General features: G+C 40.3%; 1 protein-coding gene across 1 annotated transcript in view; it reads right to left on the minus strand.

Moving 5' to 3' along the window:
• lmx1al (LIM homeobox transcription factor 1, alpha-like) overlaps positions 1-22,880 on the minus strand; it is a 447,206-nt gene that overhangs the window by 419,117 nt on the left and 5,209 nt on the right. The window contains exon 2 of the mRNA XM_067973193.1: positions 20,641-20,827. Coding sequence (XP_067829294.1) covers positions 20,641-20,827 — 187 coding nt within the window. The remainder of the gene's footprint in view (positions 1-20,640; positions 20,828-22,880) is intronic.

The raw sequence follows: 22,880 nt of genomic DNA on the forward strand, positions 1-22,880 counted from the left end.
TTCAACAATTGGGAGACAGATTCTTTACTTCTTCTGCTCATTTTCCGTGCACCTCCCTCCTCCGCCAGGTCCCAGCTATCTATTGGACAACATCCCGGCAACTCCATGATTGACCGCAGCTTCTTCCTGTCAGGAAAGCTTCATCAACAGTCTGAGTGCCAGTCGTCTGAATAACTCGGCTCAACAGATTTACTGAGTGAGTCCTGGGGCTAGGAAGCAAACACAACTCCAATGCAGTTTGGGGATGTAAAATTACTGTGGAAGACAAAAGTGTGTCCATTTTACTAGTTAATGAGATGGACAAGTTCCCCTGATGGCTCTTGGATTAATGCACAGCCTGGTACTGAGACCCACTCAGGCCAGGAAAGTGCTGCAATGGGCCTCACTGCCTCCAAACCCAGGGAAGAGACAAATCAGCCTGGGTTGCTACACTTGGTTGCTATCCAGCAACTCACCCAATGACCCAAGATGTTGAGTAAGGATGGGATCCATTGGGTGGGATGCGTCAAACAATCAAAGAGCTCTCAGAAGCGGAATGGGTGAGATGTCACAGGCAAGTTGGCAAAATTAGGACCAACTGCAGGTAAGGCAGCTATTCAGCATAGACAGGGAGAATGCAAAAATAAAATGAAGTAACAAACATCACAATCTCAGACAATTTACAAATCATCGCAATCCCTGAATAATGTACAAATCATCACAACCCCTGAATAATGTACAAATCATCACAACCCCTGAATAAAGTACAAATCATCACAATCCCTGAATAACGTACAAATCATCACAATCGCTGAATAACGTACAAATCATCACAATCCCTGAATAACGTACAAATCATCACAATCCCTGAATAAAGTACAAATCATCACAATCCCTGAATAACGTACAAATCATCACAATCCCTGAATAACATGTAATCATCGCAATCCCTGAATAATGTACAAATCAGCAGTCTCGGAATAATGTGGAAACCATCACAATCTCAGGATAATTTACAAATCACCACGATCTCAGAAGAATGTACAAATGATCACAATTCATGAATAATGTACAAATCATCACAATCCCTGAAAACATACAAATCATCACAATCCCTGAATAACGTACAAATCATCACAACCCCTGAATAATGTACAAATCATCACAACCCCTGAATAATGTACAAATCATCACAACCCCTGAATAATGTACAAATCATCACAATCCCTGAATAAAGTACAAATCATCACAATCCCTGAATAACGTACAAATCATCACAATCGCTGAATAACGTACAAATCATCACAATCCCTGAAAACATACAAATCATCACAATCCCTGAATAACGTACAAATCATCACAATCCCTGAATAACGTACAAATCATCACAATCCCTGAATAACGTACAAATCATCACAATCCCTGAATAACGTACAAATCATCACAATCTCAGAATGATCTACAAACCAACACAAACTTAGAATATTGCAAAAATCATTACAATCCCAGAATAATGTACAAACCATCATAATCACAGAACAATGTACAAGTCATCACATTACTAGAATAATTTAAAACCCATCAAAATCCTTGAATAATGTAAAGACCTTCACAGTCCTAGAACAATGTCCAATTCTTGAACAATGTCCAATTCTAGAATAATGTCCAATTCTAGAACACTGTCCAATTCTAGAATAATGTCCAATCCCAGAAAAAAAATACAAATCCTAGAATAATGCCCAAATCAACCCAATCCCAGAATAATAATAAAAGCAACACAATCCCTAAATAATGATAAAATCAACACAATCCCTAAATAATGATAAAATCAACACAATCCCTGAATAATACACAAATCATCGCACTCTCTGAATAATATACAAATCATGACAATCTTTGAATAATGTTCAAACCTTCACAATACCAGAATAATGTCCAATTCATCACAATTCTAGATTAATGTACAAATTCTCACATTACTGGAATAATGTATGAACCATAATAATCCTAGAATAATGTACAAACCATCACAATCCTAGAATAATGTAAAGATCTTCACAATCCCAGAATAAAACACAAATCATCACAATCCCTGAATAACAAACAAACCATCACAATCCCGGAATCATGTATAAATCATCACAATCTCAAAGCAATGTTCAATCCTAGAATAATGAACAAATCATGATAGTCCTAGAGTAATGTGCAAGTCATGTCAATCGTGGAATAATGTACAAATCATCACAATCCTAGAATAATGTATAAATCATGACAGTTCTAAAGTAATGTGCAAGTCTTGTCAATCCTGGAATAAAGCACAAACCATGACTATGTTAGGATAATGTATAAATCATCACAATCACAGAATAATGTACAAATCATCACAATCCAGGAATCACATACAAACCATCACAATCCTAGAATAATGTACAAACCATCACAATCCTAGAATAATGTACAAATCATGATAGTCCTAGAATAATGTACAAACCATCACAATCCCCGAATAATATACAAATCATCACAATCTTTGAATAACGTACAATCCCAGAATAATGTCCCAATAATCACAATTCTAAATAAATGTACAAATCATCACATTTCTGGAATAGTGCACAAATCATTACAATGTGCAAATCATCACAATCCTAGATAAATGTAGACATCATCAGACTATTAGATTAATGTACAAATCATAACACTCCTAAAATAATGTATGAATCATCACAACCCTAGAATAATATGCAGATCACCACAATCCCAGAATAATGTACAAATCATCACAATCCTGGAATAATGTAAAAATCATCACAATCCCCGAATAATATGCAAATTATCACAATCCTTGAATAATATACAAAACTTCACAATACCAGAATAATGTACCAATCGTCACAATTCTAGATTAATGCATAAATCATCACATTACTAGAATAATGTACAAATCATCACAACCCTAGATTATTGTACAAATCATCACAACCCTAGAATAATGTACAAATCTTGACATTCCTAGAATAGTGTACAAATCATCAAATCCCCAAATAATGTCCAATCATGAAATCCCCGAATCATGTACAAACTATCTCAATACTAGAATAATGAACCAATCTTGCCAGTCCTAAAATGACATGCAGTTATCGACAATCCTGGAACAATGTACTAATCATCACAATCCCGGAATAATGTACAGATCATCACAACCTCAAAATAATGCACAAACCATCACATTCCTAGAACAATGTACAAATCACCTCAACCCCAGAATAATATACAAATCATCACTTTCCAGAAATAACGCACAAACCATCACACTACTAGATTAATGTACAAATCATCACAATCTCAGAATAATAATATGCAAATCAGGTCAATCTTTGAATAATGTTCAAACCTTCACAATCCCAGAATAATGTCCAATTCATCACAATGCTCTGATTAATGGGCAAGTTATCACATTACTGGAATAATGCACAAGTCAAAATAATCTTACAATAATGTGCAAATCATCACAATCCCCAAATAAAATACAACTCACCACAATCCCGGAATAATGTACAATCCATCACAATGGTAGAATAATGTACAAATCATCACAACCCATGAATAATATGCAAATCTTCACAATTCAAAAATAATTTCCCAATCGTCACACTTCTAGATTAATACACAAATCATCACAATCCTTGAATCATGTACAAATCATCACAATCTCAGAGTAATGTTCAATCCTAGAATAACGTACAAATCATGACAGTCCTAGAGCAATGTGCAAGTCATGTCAATTCTGGAATAATGAACAAACATGCACAATCACAGAATAATGTACAAATCATCACAATCCCCAAATAATGTACAAATCATCACAATCCAGGAATCATGTACAAACCATCACAATCCCCAAATAATGTACAAACCATCACAATCCCCAAATAATGTACAAATCATCTCAATCCCCAAATAATGTACAAACCATCACAATCCAGGAATCATGTACAAACCATCACAATCCCCAAATAATGTACAAATCATCACAATCCCCAAATAATGTACAAACCATCACAATCCCCAAATAATGTACAAATCATCTCAATCCCCAAATAATGTACAAACCATCACAATCCAGGAATCATGTACAAACCATCACAATCCCCAAATAATGTACAAACCATCACAATCCCCAAATAATGTATAAACCATCACAATCCCCAAATAATGTACAAATCATCTCAATCCCCAAATAATGTACAAACCATCACAATCCCCAAATAATGTACAAATCATCACAATCCCCAAATAATGTACAAATCATCACAATCCCCAAATAATGTACAAATCATCTCAATCCCCAAATAATGTACAAACCATCACAATCCCTGAATAATGTACAAATCATCACAATCCCCAAATAATGTACAAATCATCTCAATCCCCAAATAATGTACAAACCATCACAATCCCTGAATAATGTACAAATCATCACAATCCCTGAATAATGTACAAATCATGCCAGCTTTAGAATAATGTGCAATTATAAACAATCCTGGAAGAATGTACAAATCATCTCAATCCCAGAATAATGTACAAATCATCACAATCCTGGATTAATGTACAAATTATCATAATCCTAGAATAATGTACAAATCATGACAATCCTAAAGTTATGTAGGTTTGGAATAACTATGGAAAAGGACATGGGCCATTCTAAAGTAAAAACACTCAATTAGAGGAGGGCCAATTTCAGTAGGATGAGAACAGATCTGGTAAATTGGAATCAAAGATTGGCACGCAAAATTGTAATTGAACAATAGGCGGACTTTAAAGAGGAGATGGTTCGGGTATAGTCTAGGTACATTCCCAAGAGGGGGAAAGGTAGGGCAACTAAAGCCAGAGCTCCCTGGATGACAAAAGGCATAGAGAGTAAGATGAAACGGAAAAAAGGGTCGTATGACAGATGTCAGGTTGATAACACAAGTGAGAACCAGGCCGAATATAGAAAGTTCAGAGGGAAGTGAAAAAGAAAATAAGAGGGGCAAAGAGATTATGAGAATAGACTGGTGCCCAACAGAAAAGAGAATCAAAAAGTCTTCTACAGGCATGTAAACAGTAAACGGGTAGTAAGGGAAGGGGTGGGGCCGATTAGGGACCAAAATGGAGATCTACTCATGGAGGCAGAAGGCATGGCCGAGGTACTAAATGAGTACTTTGCATCTGTTTTTACCAAGGAAGAAGATGCTGCCAGAGTCTCAGTAAAGGAAGAAGTAATTGATAAAGAGAAGGTACTAGAAAGGTTAGCTGCACTTAAAGATAAGTCACCTGGTCCAGATGGGATGCATCCAAGGTTGCTGAGGGAAGTAAGGGTGGAAATTGCGGAGGTACTGGCCATAATCTTCCAAACATCCTTAGATACGAAGATGGTGCCAGAGGACTGGAGATTTGCAAATGTTACACCCCTGTTCAAAAAAGGGTGTAAGGATAAACCCAGCAACTACAGGCCAGTCAGTTTAACCTCAGTGGTGGGGAAACGTTCAGAAATGATAATCCGGGACAGAATTAGCTGTCACGTGGACAAATGTAGGTTGATTAGGGAAAGCCAGCATGGATTTGTTAAAGGCAAATCCTGTTTAACCAACTTGATAGAGTTTTTTGATGAGGTAACCGAGAGGGTAGATGAGGGTAATGCAGCTGATGTGGTGTATATGGATTTTCAAAAGACGTTTGATAAAGTGCCGCATAATAGGCTTGTCATCAAGATTGAAGCCCATGGAATAAAAGAGGCAGTAGCAACATGGATACAAAACTGGCTAAGTAACAGGAAACAGAGAGTAGTGGTGAACAGTTGATTTTCGGACTGGAGGGAGGTGTACAGTGGTGTTCCCCAGGGGTCGGTACTAGGACCACTGCTTTTCTTGATATATATTAATGACTTGGACTTGGGTGCACAGAGCACAATTTCCACATTTGCCGATGACACAAAAGTTGGAAGTGTAGTGAACAGTGAGAAGTATAGTGATAGACTTCAAGAAGATATAGACAGGCTGGTGGCATGAGCGGGCACGTGGCAGATGAAATTTAATGCAAAAAAATGCAAGATGATACATTTCGGTAGGAAGGAGGAGCAGAGGCAATATAAACTAGACAGCACAACTCTAAAAGGGGTACAGGAACAGAGAGATCTGGGGGTATATGTGCGCAAATCATTGAAGGTGGCAGGACAGGTTGAGAAAGTGGTTAAAAAAGCATACGGGATCCTGGGCTTTATAAATAGAGGCATAGAGTACAAAAGCAAGGAAGTCATGATAAACCTTTATAAAACACTGGTTCAGCCACAACTGGAGAATTGTGTCCAGTTCTGGGCATTGCACTTTAGGAAGGATGTGAAGGCCTTAGAAAGGGTGCAGAAGAGATATACGAGAATGATTCCAGGGATGAGGGACTTTAGTTATGTGGATAGACTGGAGAAGCTGGGGTTGTTCTCCTTGGAACAGAGAAGGTTGCGAGGAGATTTGATCGAGGTATTCAAAATCATGAAGGGTCGAGACAGAGTAGATAGAGAGAAACTGTTCCCATTGGTGGAAGGGTCAAGAACCTAAGGACATAGATTTAAGGCAAAAGAAATAAAGGTGACATGAGGAAAAACTTTTTTACACAGCGAGTGGTTATGATCTGGAATGCTCTGCCCGAGGGGGTGGTGGAGGCAGATTCAATCATGGCTTTCAAAAGGGAACTGGATAAGTACTTGAAAGGAAAACATTTGCAGGGCTACGGGGATAGGGCGGGGGAGTGGGACTAGCTGAATCGCTCTTGCATAGAACCAGCATGGATTCGATGGGCCGAATGGCCTCCTTCCATGCTGTAAACTTTGTATGATTTCTATGATTTGTGTGTATAAATCATGACATTCCGAGCTTGACATACAACCCATCACAATCCTGGAATATTGCACTAACCATCTGAATCCTACCATTATGTACAAATCATCATAATCTTTATGATGATTTGTACATGAATTTAGATTTGAGGTTAGGATCAGATCAGCCATGATCTTATTGAATGGCGGAGCAGGCTTGAGGGGCCAATTGGCCTACTCCTGCTCCTATTTCTTATGTTCTTATGTTCTTGAGGACGAGAGGCAATATAAACTAGAGGGCACAATTCTAAAAGGGGTACAGGATCCCGTATGCTATTATTTTATTCGTTCATGCGATGTGGGCGTCGCTGGCAAGGCCGGCATTTATTGCCCATCCCTGATTGCCCTTGAGAAGGTGGTGGTGAGCCGCCTTCTTGAACCGCTGCAGTCCGTGTGGTGAAGGTTCTCCCACAGTGCTGTTAGGAAGGGAGTTCCAGGATTTTGACCCAGCGACGATGAAGGAACGGCGATATATTTCCAAGTCGGGAGGGGAACGTGCAGGTGGTGTTGTTCCCATGTGCCTGCTGCCCTTGTATTTCTAGGTGGTAGAGGTCGCGGGTTTGGGAGGTGCTGTCGAAGAGCCCTTGGCAAGTTGCTGCACTGCATCCTGTGCATGGTACACACTGCAGCCACGGTGCGCCGGTGGTGAAGGGAGTCAATGTTTAGGGTGGTGGATGGGGTGCCAATCAAGCGAGCTGCTTTGTCTTGGATGGCGTCGAGCTTCTTGAGTGTTGTTGGAGCTGCACTCATCCAAGCAAGTGGAGAATATTCCATCACACTTCTGACTTGTGTCTTGTAGATGGTGGAAAGGCTTTGGGGAGTCAGGAGATGAGTCACTCGCCTCAGAATACACAGCATCTGACCTGCTCTTATAACCACTGTATTTATATGGCTGGTCCAGTTAAGTTTCTGGTCAATGGTGACCCCCAGGATGTTGATGGTGGGGATTCGGCGATGGTAATGTCGTTGAATGTCAAGGGGAGGTGGTTAGACTCTCTCTCGTTGGAGATGGTCCTTGCCTGGCACTTGTCTGCGTGAATGTTACTTGCCACTTATCAGCCCAAGCCTGGATGTTGTCCAGGTCTTGCTGCATGCGGGCTTGGACTGCTTCATTATTTGAGGGGTTGCGAATGGAACTGAACACTGTGCAATCATCAGCGAACATCCCCATTTCTGACCTTATGATGGAGGGAAGGTCATTGATGAAGCAGCTGAAGATGGTTGGGCCTGGGACACTGCCCTGAGGAACTCCTGCAGCAATGTCATGGGGCTGAGATGATTGGTCTCCAACAACCACTACCATCTTTCTTTGTGCCAGGTATGACTCCAGCCACTGGAGAGTTTTCCCCCTGATTCCCATTGACTTCAATTTTACTAGGGCTCCTTGGTGCCACACTCGGTCAAATGCTGCCATGATGTCAAGGGCAGTCACTCTCACCTCACCTCTGGAATTCAGCTCTTTTGTCCATGTTTGGACCAAGGCTGTAATGAGGTCTGGAGCCGGGTGGTCCTGGCGAAACCCAAATTGAACATCGGTGAGCAGGTTATTGGTGAGGGTACGGTAGCGTAGTGGTTACGTTACTAGACTTGTAATTCAGAGGCCTGGACTAAAATCCAGGGTTATGAATTCAAATCCCACCACGGCAGCTGAGGAATTTATATTCAATTAATTTAAAATAAAATCTGGAATTAAAAAAACTAGTATCAGCAAAAGTGGCCAAAGAACTACCAGATGGTAAAAAAAACCCATCTGGTTCACTAATGGCCTTATGGGGAAGGAAACCTGCCGTCCTTACCCGGTCTGGCTAAAATGTGACTCCAGACACACAGCAATGTGGTCGATTCTTAATCACCCTCTGAAATGGCCTAGCAAGCCTCTCAGTTATACAATCTCGCTACAAAAAGTCACAATAACAATAAAACTGGACGGACCACTAGGCACCGGACACGACAAAGGCAAACCAAGCCCAGTCGACCCTGCAAAGTCCTCCTCACAAACATCTGGGGACTTGTGCCAAAATTGGGAGAGCTGTCCCACAGACTAGACAAGCAACAGCCTGACATAGCCATACTCACAGAATCATACCTTTCAGCCAACGTCCCAGACTCTTCCATCACCATCCCTGGGTATGTCCTTTCCCACCAGCAGGACAGACCGACCAGAGGTGGCGGTACAGTGATATACTGTCAGGAGGGAGTGGCCCTGGGAGTCCTCAACATTGACTCTGGACCCCATGAAATCTCATGGCATCAGGTCAAACATGGGCAAGGAAACCTCCTGCAAATTACCACTGACCGTCCTCCCTCAGCTGATGAATCAGTCCTCCTCCATGTTGAGCACCACTTGGAGGAAGCACTGAGGGTAGCAAGGGCACAAAATGTACTCTGGGTGGGGGACTTCAATGTCCATCACCAAGAGTGGCTCGGTAGCACCACTACTGACCGAGCTGGCCGAGTCCTGAAGGACATAGCTGCGAGACTGGGCCTACGGCAGGTGGTGAGCGAACGATGGGAAAAACCTACTTGACCTCGTCCTCACTAATCTACCTGTCGCAGATGCATCTGTCCGTGACAGTATTGGTAGGAGTGACCACCGCACAGTCCTCGTGGAGACGAAGTGCCGTCTTCGCACTGAGGACACCATCCAACGTGTTGTGTGGCACTACCACCGTGCTAAATGGGATAGATTCAGAACAGATCTAGCAGCTCAAAACTGGGCATCCATGAGGCGCTGCGGGCCATCAGCAGCAGCAGAATTGTATTCCAGCACAATCTGTAACCTCATGGCCCAGCATATTCCTCACTCTATCATTACCAACAAGCCAGGGGATCAACCCTGGTTCAATGAGGAGTGTAGAAGAGCATGCCAGGAGCAGCACCAGGCGTACCTAAAAATGAGGTGCCAACCTGGTGAAGCTACAACTCAGGACTACATGCATGCTAAACAGCGGAAGGAACATGCTATAGACCGAGCTAAGCAATTCCACAACCAACGGATCAGATCAAAGCTCTGCAGTCCTGCCACATCCAGTCATGAATGGTGGTGGACAATTAAACAACTAACGGGAGGAGGAGGCTCTGTAAACATCCACATCCTCAATGATGGCAGAGTCCAGCACGAGAGTGCAAAAGACAAGGTTGAAGCGTTTGCAACCATCTTCAGCCAGAAGTGCCGAGTGGATGATCCATCTCGGCCTCCTCCCAATATCCCCACCATTGCAGAAGCCAGTCTTCAGCCAATTCGATTCACTCCACATGATGTCAAGAAATGGCTGTGCACTGGATACAGCAAAGGCTATGGGCCCCGACAACATCCTGTAGTGCTTTAGTGCTGAAGACTTCTGCTCCAGAATTAGCTGCGCCTCTAGCCAAGCTGTTCCAGTACAGCTACAACACTGGCATCTAACCGACAAGGTGGAAAATTGCCCAGGTATTACCTGTCCACAAAAAGCAGAACAAATCCAATCCGGCCAATTACCACCCCATCAGTCTACACTCAATCATCATCAAAGTGATGGAAGGTGTCATCGACAGTGCTATCAAGCGGCACTTACTCACCAATAACCTGCTCACCGATGCTCAGTTTGGGTTCCACCAGGACCACTCGGCTCCAGACCTCATTACAGCCTTGTTCCAAACATGGACAAGAGCTGAATTCCAGAGGTGAGGTGGGAGTGACTGCCCTTGACATCAAGGCAGCATTTGACCAAGTGTGGCACCAAGAAGCCCCAGTAAAATTGAAGTCAATGGGAATCGGGGGGAAAACTCTCCAGTGGCTGGAGTCATACCTGGCACAAAGGAAGATGGTAGTGGTTGTTGGAAGCCAATCATCTCAGCCCCAGGAGATTGCTGCAGGAGTTCCTCAGGGCAGTAACCTAGGCCCAACCATCTTCAGCTGCTTCTTCAATGCTGCCTTGAATGACCCTCCCTCCATCATGAGGTCAGAAATGGGGGTGTTCGCTGATGATTGCACAGTGTTCAGTTCCATTCGCAACCCCTCAGATAATGAAGCAGTCCGAGCCCGCATGCAGCAAGACCTGGACAACATCCAGGCTTGGGCTGATAAGTGGCAAGTAACATTCGCACCAGACAAGTGCCAGGCAATGACCATCTCCAACAAGAGAGAGTCGAACCACCTCCCCTTGACATTCAATGGCATTACCATCGCCAAATCCCCCACCAGCAACATCCTGGGGGTCACCATTGACCAGAAACTCAACTGGACCAGCCATATAGATACTGTGGCTACAAGAGCAGGTCAGAGGCTGGATATTCTGCGGCGAGTGACTCACCTCCTGACTCCCCAAAGCCTTTCCACCATCTACAAGGCACAAGTCAGGAGTGTGATGGAATACTCTCCACTTGCCTGGATGAGTGCAGCTCCAATAACACTCAAGAAGCTCGACACCATCGAAGACAAAGCAGCCCGCTTGATTGGCACCCCATCCACCACCCTAAACATTCACTCCCTCCACCATCGGCGCACTGTGGCTGCAGTGTGTACCATCCACAGGATGCACTGCAGCAACTTGCCAAGGCTTCTTGAACAGCACCTCCCAAACCCGCAACCTCTATCACCTAGAACGACAAGGGCAGCAGGCACATGGGAACACCACCACCTGCACCTTCCCATCCAAGTCACACATCATCCCGACTTGGAAATATATCGCCATTCCTTCATCGTCGCTGGGTCAAAATCCTGGAACTCCTTTCCTAACAGCACTGTGGGAGAACCTTCACCACACAGACTGCAGCGGTTCAAGAAGGCGGCTCACCACCACCTTCTCAAGGGCAATTAGGGATGGGCACCAAATGCTGGCCTCGCCAGCGACACCCACATCCCATGAACGAATAAAAGAAAAGTGCCACTTTATAGCACTGTCGACGACACCTTCCATCACTTTGCTGATGATTGAGAGTAGACTGATGGGGCGGTAATTGGCCGGATTGGATTTGTCCTGCTTTTTGTGGACAGAACATAGCTGGGCAATTTTCCACATTGTCGGGTAGATGTCAGTGTTGTAGCTGTACTGGAACAGATTGGCTAGAGGCGCAGCTAGTTCTGGAGGACAAGTCCCAGAATAAAACACAAATCATCGCAGTCCCTGAATAACATACAAACCATCACAATCCTGGAATCATGTATCAATCATCACAAACAAACAGTAATGTACAAACCATCACAATCCTAGAAAAATGTACAAATCATGACAGTCCTGGAAAAATGTGCAATTCATGTCAATCCTGGAGTCGTGTGGAAATCATCACAATCCCTGAATAATTGGCAAATCATCTCAATCCTCGAATAAGGTACAAATCATCACAATCGCCGAATAATATGCACATAATCACAATCCTTGAATAATACATAAAACCTCACAATCCCAAATAATGTCCAAATCATCACAATTCTAGATTAATGTACGAATCATCACATTACTAGAATAACGTACAAATCTTGACAATCCTAGAATAAAGTACAAATCATTATAATCCCAGAATAATATACAAATCACCAAAAGCCTGGAATAATGTACAAATTATCACAATCCCAGAATAATGTGCAAATGATCAAAATCGCAGTCTAAGGTACAAATCACCACAATCTCAGAATAATGCACAAATCATCACAATCCAGGAATCATATACAAACCATGACAATCCTAGGTTAATGTAAAAATCATCACTTTCCTAGAATAAAGTACAAATAATGATAATCCTAGAATAATGTAGAAATCAGCTCAATTCAAGAATAATGTAGAATTCATCACAATCGTAGAATAATTTAAAAATTGTCACAATCCAAGAATAATGTACAAATCATCACAATCTCAGAATAATGTACAAAACATCACAATTCTAGAATAATGCACAAATCATCACTTTGCTAGAATGAGGTACGAATCATCACAATCCGAGTTTAATTTAAAAATCATCACAATCCTAGATGAATACACAAATCATCACTTTCCTAGAATAACGTACAAACCTTCACAATCCCAGAATAATGTACAAATGCTCACAATTCTAGATTAATATACAAATCATCAAATTATGAGAATAATGTACAAATCTTAAACATCCTGGAATAATGTACAAATCTTGACAATCCCAGAATAATGTAAAATCACCGCAATCCCAGAATAATGTACAAATCACCATAATCCACGAAAATGTACAAATCATCACTTTCCTAGAATAACATACGAACCATCACACTCGCAGAATAATGTACAAATCATCACAATCCAGGAATCATGTACAAATCATCACAATCCTAGATAAATATACAAATCATCACTTTCCTAGAATAAGTACAAATCATGACAATCCTAGAATAATGTAGAAATCACCACAATCCTAGAATAATTTAAAAATCGTCAAAAGCCTTGAATAATGTACAAAGCTTCACAATCCCAGAATAATGTCCAAATCAATCCAATCCCAGAATAATACACAAATTATCACAATCTCAGAATAATATACAAATAATGACAATTTCAGAATAATTTACAAATCATCACAATCTCAGATGAATCATCACTTTCCTAGAAAAACTTACAAACCATCAAAATCCAAGAATAATGTATCAATGATCAAATCTCAGTCAAAGGTAAAAATCATCACAATCTCAGGATAATGTACAAATCATCACAACTCAGGAATAAAAACAGAAAATGCTGGAGAAGCTCAGCAAGTCAGGCAGCATTGGTGGAGAAAGCAACAGAGTTAGTGTTTCAGGTTGAAAAAGACCTGAAATGTTAACTCTGTTTCTTTCTCCACAGATGCTGCCTGATTTGCTGAGCTTCTCCAGCATTTTCTGTTTTTATTTCAGAATTCCAGCATCCGCAGTATTTGGCTTTTGATCACAATCCAGGAATCATGTACACACCATTACAATCCTAGAATAATGTAGAAAGCGTCACAATCCTACAATAACTTAAAAATCATCATAATCTTTGAATAATGTACAAAGCTTTACAATCCCAGAATAATGTCCAAATCAACCCAATCCCAGAATAATGTACAAACAATCACAATCCCAGGATAATGGAAAAATCATCACAATCTTAGAATAATATATAAACCATCACAACCCTAGAACCAATTACAAATCGTGACAATGCTAGATTAATATACAAATCATCACAAACCTGGAATATTGCACAAACCATCTGAACCCTACAATAATGTACAAATCATCAAAATCCCCAAATAATGTGCATATCATCACAATCCTTGAATAACATAAAGACCTCACAATCCTAGAATAATGTCCAAATCAACCCAATCCCAGAATAATACACAAATCATCGCAATCTCTGAATAACATACAAACCATCACAATCCTGGAATCATGTACAAACCATCTCAATCCTAAAATAATCTACAATTCAAAATTAATGACTAACCATCCCAATCCCAGAATAATGTACAAATAATCACAATCCTAGAATCATGTACAACCATCACCATCATAGAATATTGTACAAATCACAATTGTACAATAATTTACAAACCATCACAATTCCTCAAACAGTGTAGAAATAATCACAATCCTAGAATAATGTACAAACCATAACAATCCAGGAATAATACATAATTCATCACAATCCCAGAATAATGTACAATTCAACACAACTGCAGAATAATGTACAAAATTCATTATAATCCTAGAATAATGCATAAATCATCACAATCTTAGACTAATGTGTAAATCAACAAAATCCTTAAATAATATACAAAGCTTCACAATCCCAGAATAGTGCATAAATCATCAAAATCCCAGAATAATACACATACAATTCAATCCCTGAATAATGCACAAATCATCAGAATCCTGTGATAATAAACAAATCATCATAATCCCAGGAAAATCAACAAATCATCACAATCCCAGATTAATGTACAATTCATCACAATCCCGGGATATTGTACAAATCATCGTATCCCAGAATATTGTACAAATCACAATCGCAGATTAATGTACAAATCATCACAATCCCAGAATAATGTACAAACCATATAATCCTAAAATCATGTACAAACCATCACCATCATAGAATAATGTACAAATCATCACAATCCCAGAATCACTTACGAACCATCACAATCCTAGAATAACGGACAAATCATCACAATCCCACGTTAATGTATAAATTATCACAATTCCAGAATAATATACAAATCAGTACAATCCCAGAGTAATCAACAAATCATTAGAATCCCAGAATATTGCACAATTCATCCAATCCCAGAACAATCCACAAAAAGCAGGACAAATCCAATCCGGCCAGTTACCGCCCCATCGGTCTACTCTCAATCATCAGCAAAGTGATGGAAGGTGTCGTCGACAGTGCTATCAAGCGGCACTTACTCACCAATAACCTGCTCACCGATGCTCAGTTTGGGTTCCGCCAGGACCACTCGGCTCCAGACCTCATTACAGCCTTGGTCCAAACATGGACAAAAGAGCTGAATTCCAGAGGTGAGGTGAGAGTGACTGCCCTTGACATCAAGGCAGCATTTGACCGAGTGTGGCACCAAGGAGCCCTCGTAAAATTGAAGTCAATGGGAATCAGGGGGAAAACTCTCCAGTGGCTGGAGTCATACCTAGCGCAAAGGAAGATGGTAGTGGTTGCTGGAGGCCAATCATCTCAGCCCCAGGACATTGCTGCAGGAGTTCCTCAAGGCAGTGTCCTAGGCCCAACCATCTTCAGCTGCTTCATCAATGACCTTCCCTCCATCATGAGGTCAGAAATGGGGATGTCCGCTGATGATTGCATAGTGTTCAGTTCCATTCGCAACCCCTCAAATAATGAAGCAGTCCGAGCCCGCATGCAGCAAGACCTGGACAACATCCAGGCTTGGGCTCATAAGTGGCAAGTAACATTCGCGCCAGATAAGTGCCAGGCAATGACCATCTCCAACAAGAGAGAGGTTAACCAACTCCCCTTGACATTCAACGGCATTACCATCACCGAATCCCCCACCACCAACATCCTGGGGGTCACCATTGACCAGAAACTTAACTGGACAAACCATATAAATACTGTGGCTATGAGAGCAGGTCAGAGGCTGGGTATTCTGCGGCGAGTGACTTACCTCCTGACTCCCCAAAGCCTTTCCACCATCTACAAGGCACAAGTCAGGAGTGTGATGGAATACTCTCCACTTGCCTGGATGAGTGCAGCTCCAACAACACTCAAAAAGTTCGATACCATCCAAGATAAAGCAGCCCGCTTGATTGGCACCCCATCCACCACCCTAAACATTCACTCCCTTCACCACCAGCGAACTGTGGCTGCAGTGTGTACCATCCACAGGATGCACTGCAGCAACTCGCCAAGGCTTCTTCGACAGCACCTCCCAAACCCGCGACCTCTACCACCTAGAAGGACAAGAGCAGCAGGCACATGGGAACAACACCACCTGCACGTTCCCCTCCAAGACACACACCATCCTGACTTGGAAATATATCGCCGTTCCTTCATCATCGCTGGGTCAAAATCCTGGAACTCCCTTCCTAACAGCACTGTGGGAGAACCGTCACCACACGGACTGCAGCGGTTCAAGAAGGCGGCTCACCACCACCTTCTCAAGGGCAATTAGGGATGGGCAATAAATGCCGGCCTCGCCAGCGACGCCCACATGCCATGAACGAATAAAAAAAAATCAACAAATCATCAGAATCCCATAATAATGCACAAATCTTGACAAACCTAGAATAATGGACAAATCATGACAATCTTAGGATAATGAATAAACTACCCCAATCCCAGGATAATATGCAAACTATCACAATCCCAGAATAATGCACAAATTATCCCAATACCATAATAATCAAGAAATCATCATAATCCCAGAAAAATCAACAAATCATCACAATCCCAGAATATTGTACAAATCATCATAATCACAGAATAATGTACAAATAATCATAAGCACATAATAATATACAATTCATTGCAATCCCAAAATATTGTACAAATCATCACAATTGCAGAAAAATGTGTAATTCATGACAATCCTAGAATAATGAATCAGCCATCAAACCCCTACAGAATAATGTATAAATCATTACAATCTTGGAATAATGTACAAATGATCCCAATCCCAGGAATAGTGTACAAATCTTGACAATCCTAGAATAATCAATGTCATCAAATCCCAGAACAATCAACAAATGATCAGAATCCCAGAATAATGCACAAATCAGACAATCCCAGAATAATGTACAAATCATGACAATCCTAGAATAATCAATAAATCATTAGAATCCAGGAATAATGCACAAATCATCACAATCCTAGGATAATGTACAAGTCATCACAATCCCAGAATAACCAATAAATCATTAGAATCCAGGAATAATGCACAAATCATCACAATCCTAGCATAATGTAAAAACCATCACAATTCCAGAACAATCAACAAATCATCACTATCTCAGAATAATCAATGAATCATTATAATTCAGTAATAATGCACAAATCATCACAACCCTAGAATAATGTACAAAACATCACAATCACAGAATAATCAACAAACCATCATAATTCCAGAACAATCGACAAATCATCACTATCTCAGAATAATCAACAAATCATTAGAATTCAGGAATAACGCACAAAACATCACAATCTCAGAGTAATGTTCAAATCATCACTATCGCAGAATCATGCAAAGAAATCACAATCATAGAATAATGTAGAAATCATCACAATCACTGAATAATGCAAAATTCATCACAACCCCAAATCAACCCAATCCCAGAATAGTGTACAAATCATCACAATCCCAGATTAATGTACAAATCATTACAATGCTAGATTAAAGTGCAAATCAGTACTTTCCAGGAATAATGCACAATCCTAGATTAATGTACAGATCATTACAATCCTTGAACAATGTACAAAGCTTCACAATCCCAGAATATTGTACAAATCATCATAATCACAGCAAACTGTACAAACCATCACATCCCAGAATAATGTACAAATCATCACAGTCCTAAAATAATATACAAATCTCACAATCCGAGATTAGCAAATAAACCATCCCAATCCCAAAATAATATACAAATGATCACAATCCTTGAAGCATGTACAAACCATCACCATCATAGAATAATGTACAAATCAACACAATTGTAAAATAATGTACAGATCATAATAATCCTAGAATATTTTACAAACCATTACAATCGAGGCATAATTTACAAACCTTCACAATTCCAGGAACAGTGCGGGAATCACAACAATCCTAGAATAATGTTCAAATCATCACAAGAGCAGGATAATGTAAAATTCATCACAATCCCAAAATTAAGTACAAATCATGACAATCCTAGAATAATGCATAAATCATGACAATCCTAGAATAATGTTAAAATCATCACAATCCCAGAGTAATGTACAAATCATCACAACCTCAGATTAATGTACAAGTCATTACAGTCCAAGGATATTGTACAAATCATCACAAACGCAGAATAATGTATAAATCATCACAATCACAGAATAGCGCACACATCATCACAATCCTAGAACGTACAAATCATCACAATCCCAGAATAGTGTACAAAGCATCACATCCCAGATTAATGTACAGATCATCGCAATGATAGAATAATGTACAAACCAGCACAATCCTGGAATAATGTAATCATAATCCTAGAGTTATGTACAAATGAACACAATCTCAGAATAATGTTCAAATCATCACAAGCACGGAATAATGTACAAATCATGACAATCCCATAATTATGTACAAATCATGACAATCCTAGAATAATGTAAAAATCATCACAAGCCCAGATTAATGTACAAGTTATTACAGTCCCAGGATATTGTACAAATCATCATAATCCCAGGATAATGTACAAACTACCTCAATCTCAGAATATTGTACAAATCATCACAATTCTAAAATAATTTACAAATCATGATAATCCAAGAATAATATTCAAAACATTACAATCCTAGAGTAATGGGTAAACCATCACAATCCCAGAATATTGCACAAACCATCTGAATCCTAGAATAATGTACAGACCATCACAATCCCAGAATAATGTAAAAATCATCACATCCCAGATTAATGTACAGATCATCACAATGGCAGAATATTGAACAATTCCTCACAATCCTAAAATAATATATAAATCGTCACAATCCTAGAATAATTTACAAATCATCACAGTCCTAGAATAATTTACAAATCATCACAGTCCTAGAATAATTTACAAATCATCACAGTCCTAGAATAATTTACAAATCATCACAATCCCAGAATATTGTTCAAATCATCACAATCTCCGAATAATGTATAAACCATCACCATCATAGAATAATGTACAAATCATCATAATTCTAAAATAATTTACAAATCAAGATAATCCTAGAATAATATTCAAAACATTACAATCCTAGAGTAATGAATAAACCATCACTATCGCAGGAACACTGTGCAAATCATGACAATCCCAGAATTAATTACAAATAATCACAATCCCAGAATAATATATAATTCATGACAATCCTAGAATAATGTACAAGTCCCTGAATAATGTACAAGTCATCACAATCCCAAAATAATGTACAAATCATCACAATCCCCGAATAATGTAAAAATCATCACAATCCCAGAATAGTGTACAAATCATCACAATCCCAGAATAGTGTACAAATCATCACAATCTCAGAATAATGTACAAATCATGACACACCTAGAATAATGTACAAGTCATGGCAATCCTGGAATAATGAATAAACCATCCCAATTCCAGGAACAGTGTTCACATCATGTTAATCCCAAAATAATGTACACACCATCACAATCCTAAACTAATGTACAAATCATCACAATCCTAGAATAATGAACAAACTATCACAATCTGAGAATAACGTACAATTCATCACATTCCCAGACTAATGTACAGATCATCACATCTCAGATTAACATACAGATCATCAAAATGGCTGAATAATGTACAACTCCTCACAATTCTAGAATAATGTGCATATCATCATAATCCCCACACAATGCACAAGTCATCAAATACCCAGAATAATGGGCATATCATCACAATGCCAGAATAATCAACAAATCAATAAAATCCAGGAATAATGCACAATGATCACAATCCCAGAATAATGCACAAATTATCACAATCCTAGAATAATCAACAAATTAGCAGAATCCCAGAAAAATGCACAAATCATCAGAATCCCAGAATAATCAACAAATCATCACATTTCCAGAATAATGCACAAATCATCAAAATCGCAGGGTAATGCGGAAATCATCACAATCCCACAATAATGTACAAAACATCACAATGCCACAATAATGTGAAAATCATCAGAATCCCAGAATCATCAACAAATCATCAGAATCCCAGAATAATCAACAAATCATCAGAATCCCAGAATAATCAACAAATCATCACAATCCCAGAATAATCAACAAATCATCACAATTCCAGAATCATCAATAAATCATCACAATTTCAGAATCATTAACAAATCATCAGAATCCCAGAATAATCAACAAATTATTACAATCCAAGGAATAGTGTGTAAATCAACAAAATGCCTGGACAAATACCATGAGCACCGCACAATAGTCGAATCGCCACAATCTCCAACCAATGTTCAGACTCTTGCAATCATTCTGATCAGAATCACTGCATTTCACAACAAACTCTTTCACACTTGAAAAGCGATTGAATAAACCAGGGGCCTTACTTTTCGTAGTCGTGCTTGCAGTACAGCTGCCTGTCCCGGCAGTAGCAGGTACCAGAGAGTGGCTGCAGACATGCTGTGCATTTCAAGCACCCTTCATGCCAGGATCGATCATTGACCAGCAGGAGATAGCGGTCAGCGATGGTCATGTTGCAGCCAGCACACATCTGCCCTGGTTTCTGCTCTGAGCCTGGACAACAACATTCTGAAATGAGGTTATGAAATAATTTCCTTTTTCACCCTCCACAACCCACCCCATCCACCAGCTTAGACATCCATACCGGCGCACTGTGGCTGCAGTGTGTACTAGCAAAAAATATAAAAACAGATAGCAAGAGATTCTATAGTTATATAAAAAGAAAAAGGGTGGCTAAGGCAAACATAGGTCCCTTAGAGGATGAGACCGGGAAATTAATGGTGGGAAACATGGAGATGGCAAAAATGCTGAACAAATATTTTGTTTCAGTCTTTACGGTAAAGGACACTAAGAATATCCCAACACTGGACAAACAGGGGGCTCTAGGGGGGGAGGAGCTAAATACGATTAAAATCACTAAGGAATTGGTACTCAGTAAATTAATGGGACTCAAGGCGGATAAATCCCCTGGACCTGATGGCTTCCATCCTAGGGTCTTGAGGGAAGTGGCAGTAGGGATTGTGGATGCTTTGGTAATAATTTTCCAAAATTCTCTGGACTCGGCAAAGGTCCCGGCAGATTGGAAAACTGCTAATGTAACACCCTTATTTAAAAAGGGTAGTAGGCAGAAGGCTGGAAATTATAGACCAGTTAGCCTAACATCTGTGGTGGGTAAAATTTTGGAGTCTATTATTAAGGAGACAGTAGCAGAACATTTGGATAAACATAATTTAATAGGACAAAGTCAGCATGGCTTTACGAAGGGGAAGTCATGTCTGACAAATTTGCTTGAGTTCTTTGAGGACATAACGTGCAGGGTGGATAAAGGGGAACCAGTGGACATAGTGTATTTAGATTTCCAGAAAGCATTCGACAAGGTGCCACATAAAAGATTATTGCTCAAGATAAAGAATCACGGGATTGGGGGTAATATTCTGGCATGGGTGGAGGATTGGTTATCTAACAGGAAGCAGAGAGTTGGGATAAATGGTTCATTCTCGGACTGGCAACCAGTAGCCAGTGGTGTTCTGCAGGGGTCGGTGCTGGGTCCCCAACTCTTTACAATCTATATTAACGATTTGGAGGAGGGGACCGAGTGTAACATATCAAAGTTTGCAGATGATACAAAGATGGGAGGGAAAGTAGAGAGTGAGGAGGACATAAAAAACCTACAAGGGGATATAGATAGGCTGGGTGAGTGGGCGGAGATTTGGCAGATGCAATACAATATTGGAAAATGTGAGGTTATGCACTTTGGCAGGAAAAATCAGAGAGCAAGTTATTATCTTAATGGCGAGAAACTGGAAAGTACTGCAGTACAAAGGGATCTGGGGGTCCTAGTGCAAGAAAATCAAAAAGTTAGTATGCAGGTGCAGCAGGTGATCAAGAAGGCCAACGGAATATTGGCGTTTATTGCTAGGGGGATAGAATATAAAAACAGGGAGGTATTGCTGCAGTTATATAAGGTATTGGTGAGACCGCACCTGGAATACTGCGTACAGTTTTGGTCTCCATACTTAAGAAAAGACATACTTGCTCTCGAGGCAGTACAAAGAAGGTTCACTCGGTTAATCCCGGGGATGAGGAGGTGGACATATGAGGAGAGGTTGAGTGGATTGGGACTCTACTCATTGGAGTTCAGAAGAATGAGAGGCGATCTTATTGAAACATATAAGATTGTGAAGGGGCTTGATCGGGTGGATGTGGTAAGGATGTTCCCAAGGATGGGTGAAACTAGAACTAGGGGGCATAATCTTAGAATAAGGGGCTGCTCTTTCAAAACTGAGATGAGGAGAAACTTCTTCACTCAGAGGGTGGTAGGTCTGTGGAATTTGCTGCCCCAGGAAGCTGTGGAAGCTACATCATTGAATAAATTTAAAACAGAAATAGACAGTTTCCCAGAAGTAAAGGGAATTAGGGGTTACGGGGAGCGGGGCAGGAAATTGGACATGAATTTAGATTTGAGGTTAGGATCAGATCAGCCATGATCTTATTGAATGGCGGAGCAGGCTCGAAGGGCCGATTGGCCTACTCCTGCTCCTATTTCTTATGTTCTTATGTTCTTATCTACAGGATGCACCACAGCAACTTGCCAAGGCTTCTTCGA

Source organism: Heptranchias perlo, chromosome 37 (genome assembly GCF_035084215.1).
Source record: "Heptranchias perlo isolate sHepPer1 chromosome 37, sHepPer1.hap1, whole genome shotgun sequence".
Taxonomy (NCBI): Eukaryota; Metazoa; Chordata; class Chondrichthyes; order Hexanchiformes; family Hexanchidae; genus Heptranchias; species Heptranchias perlo.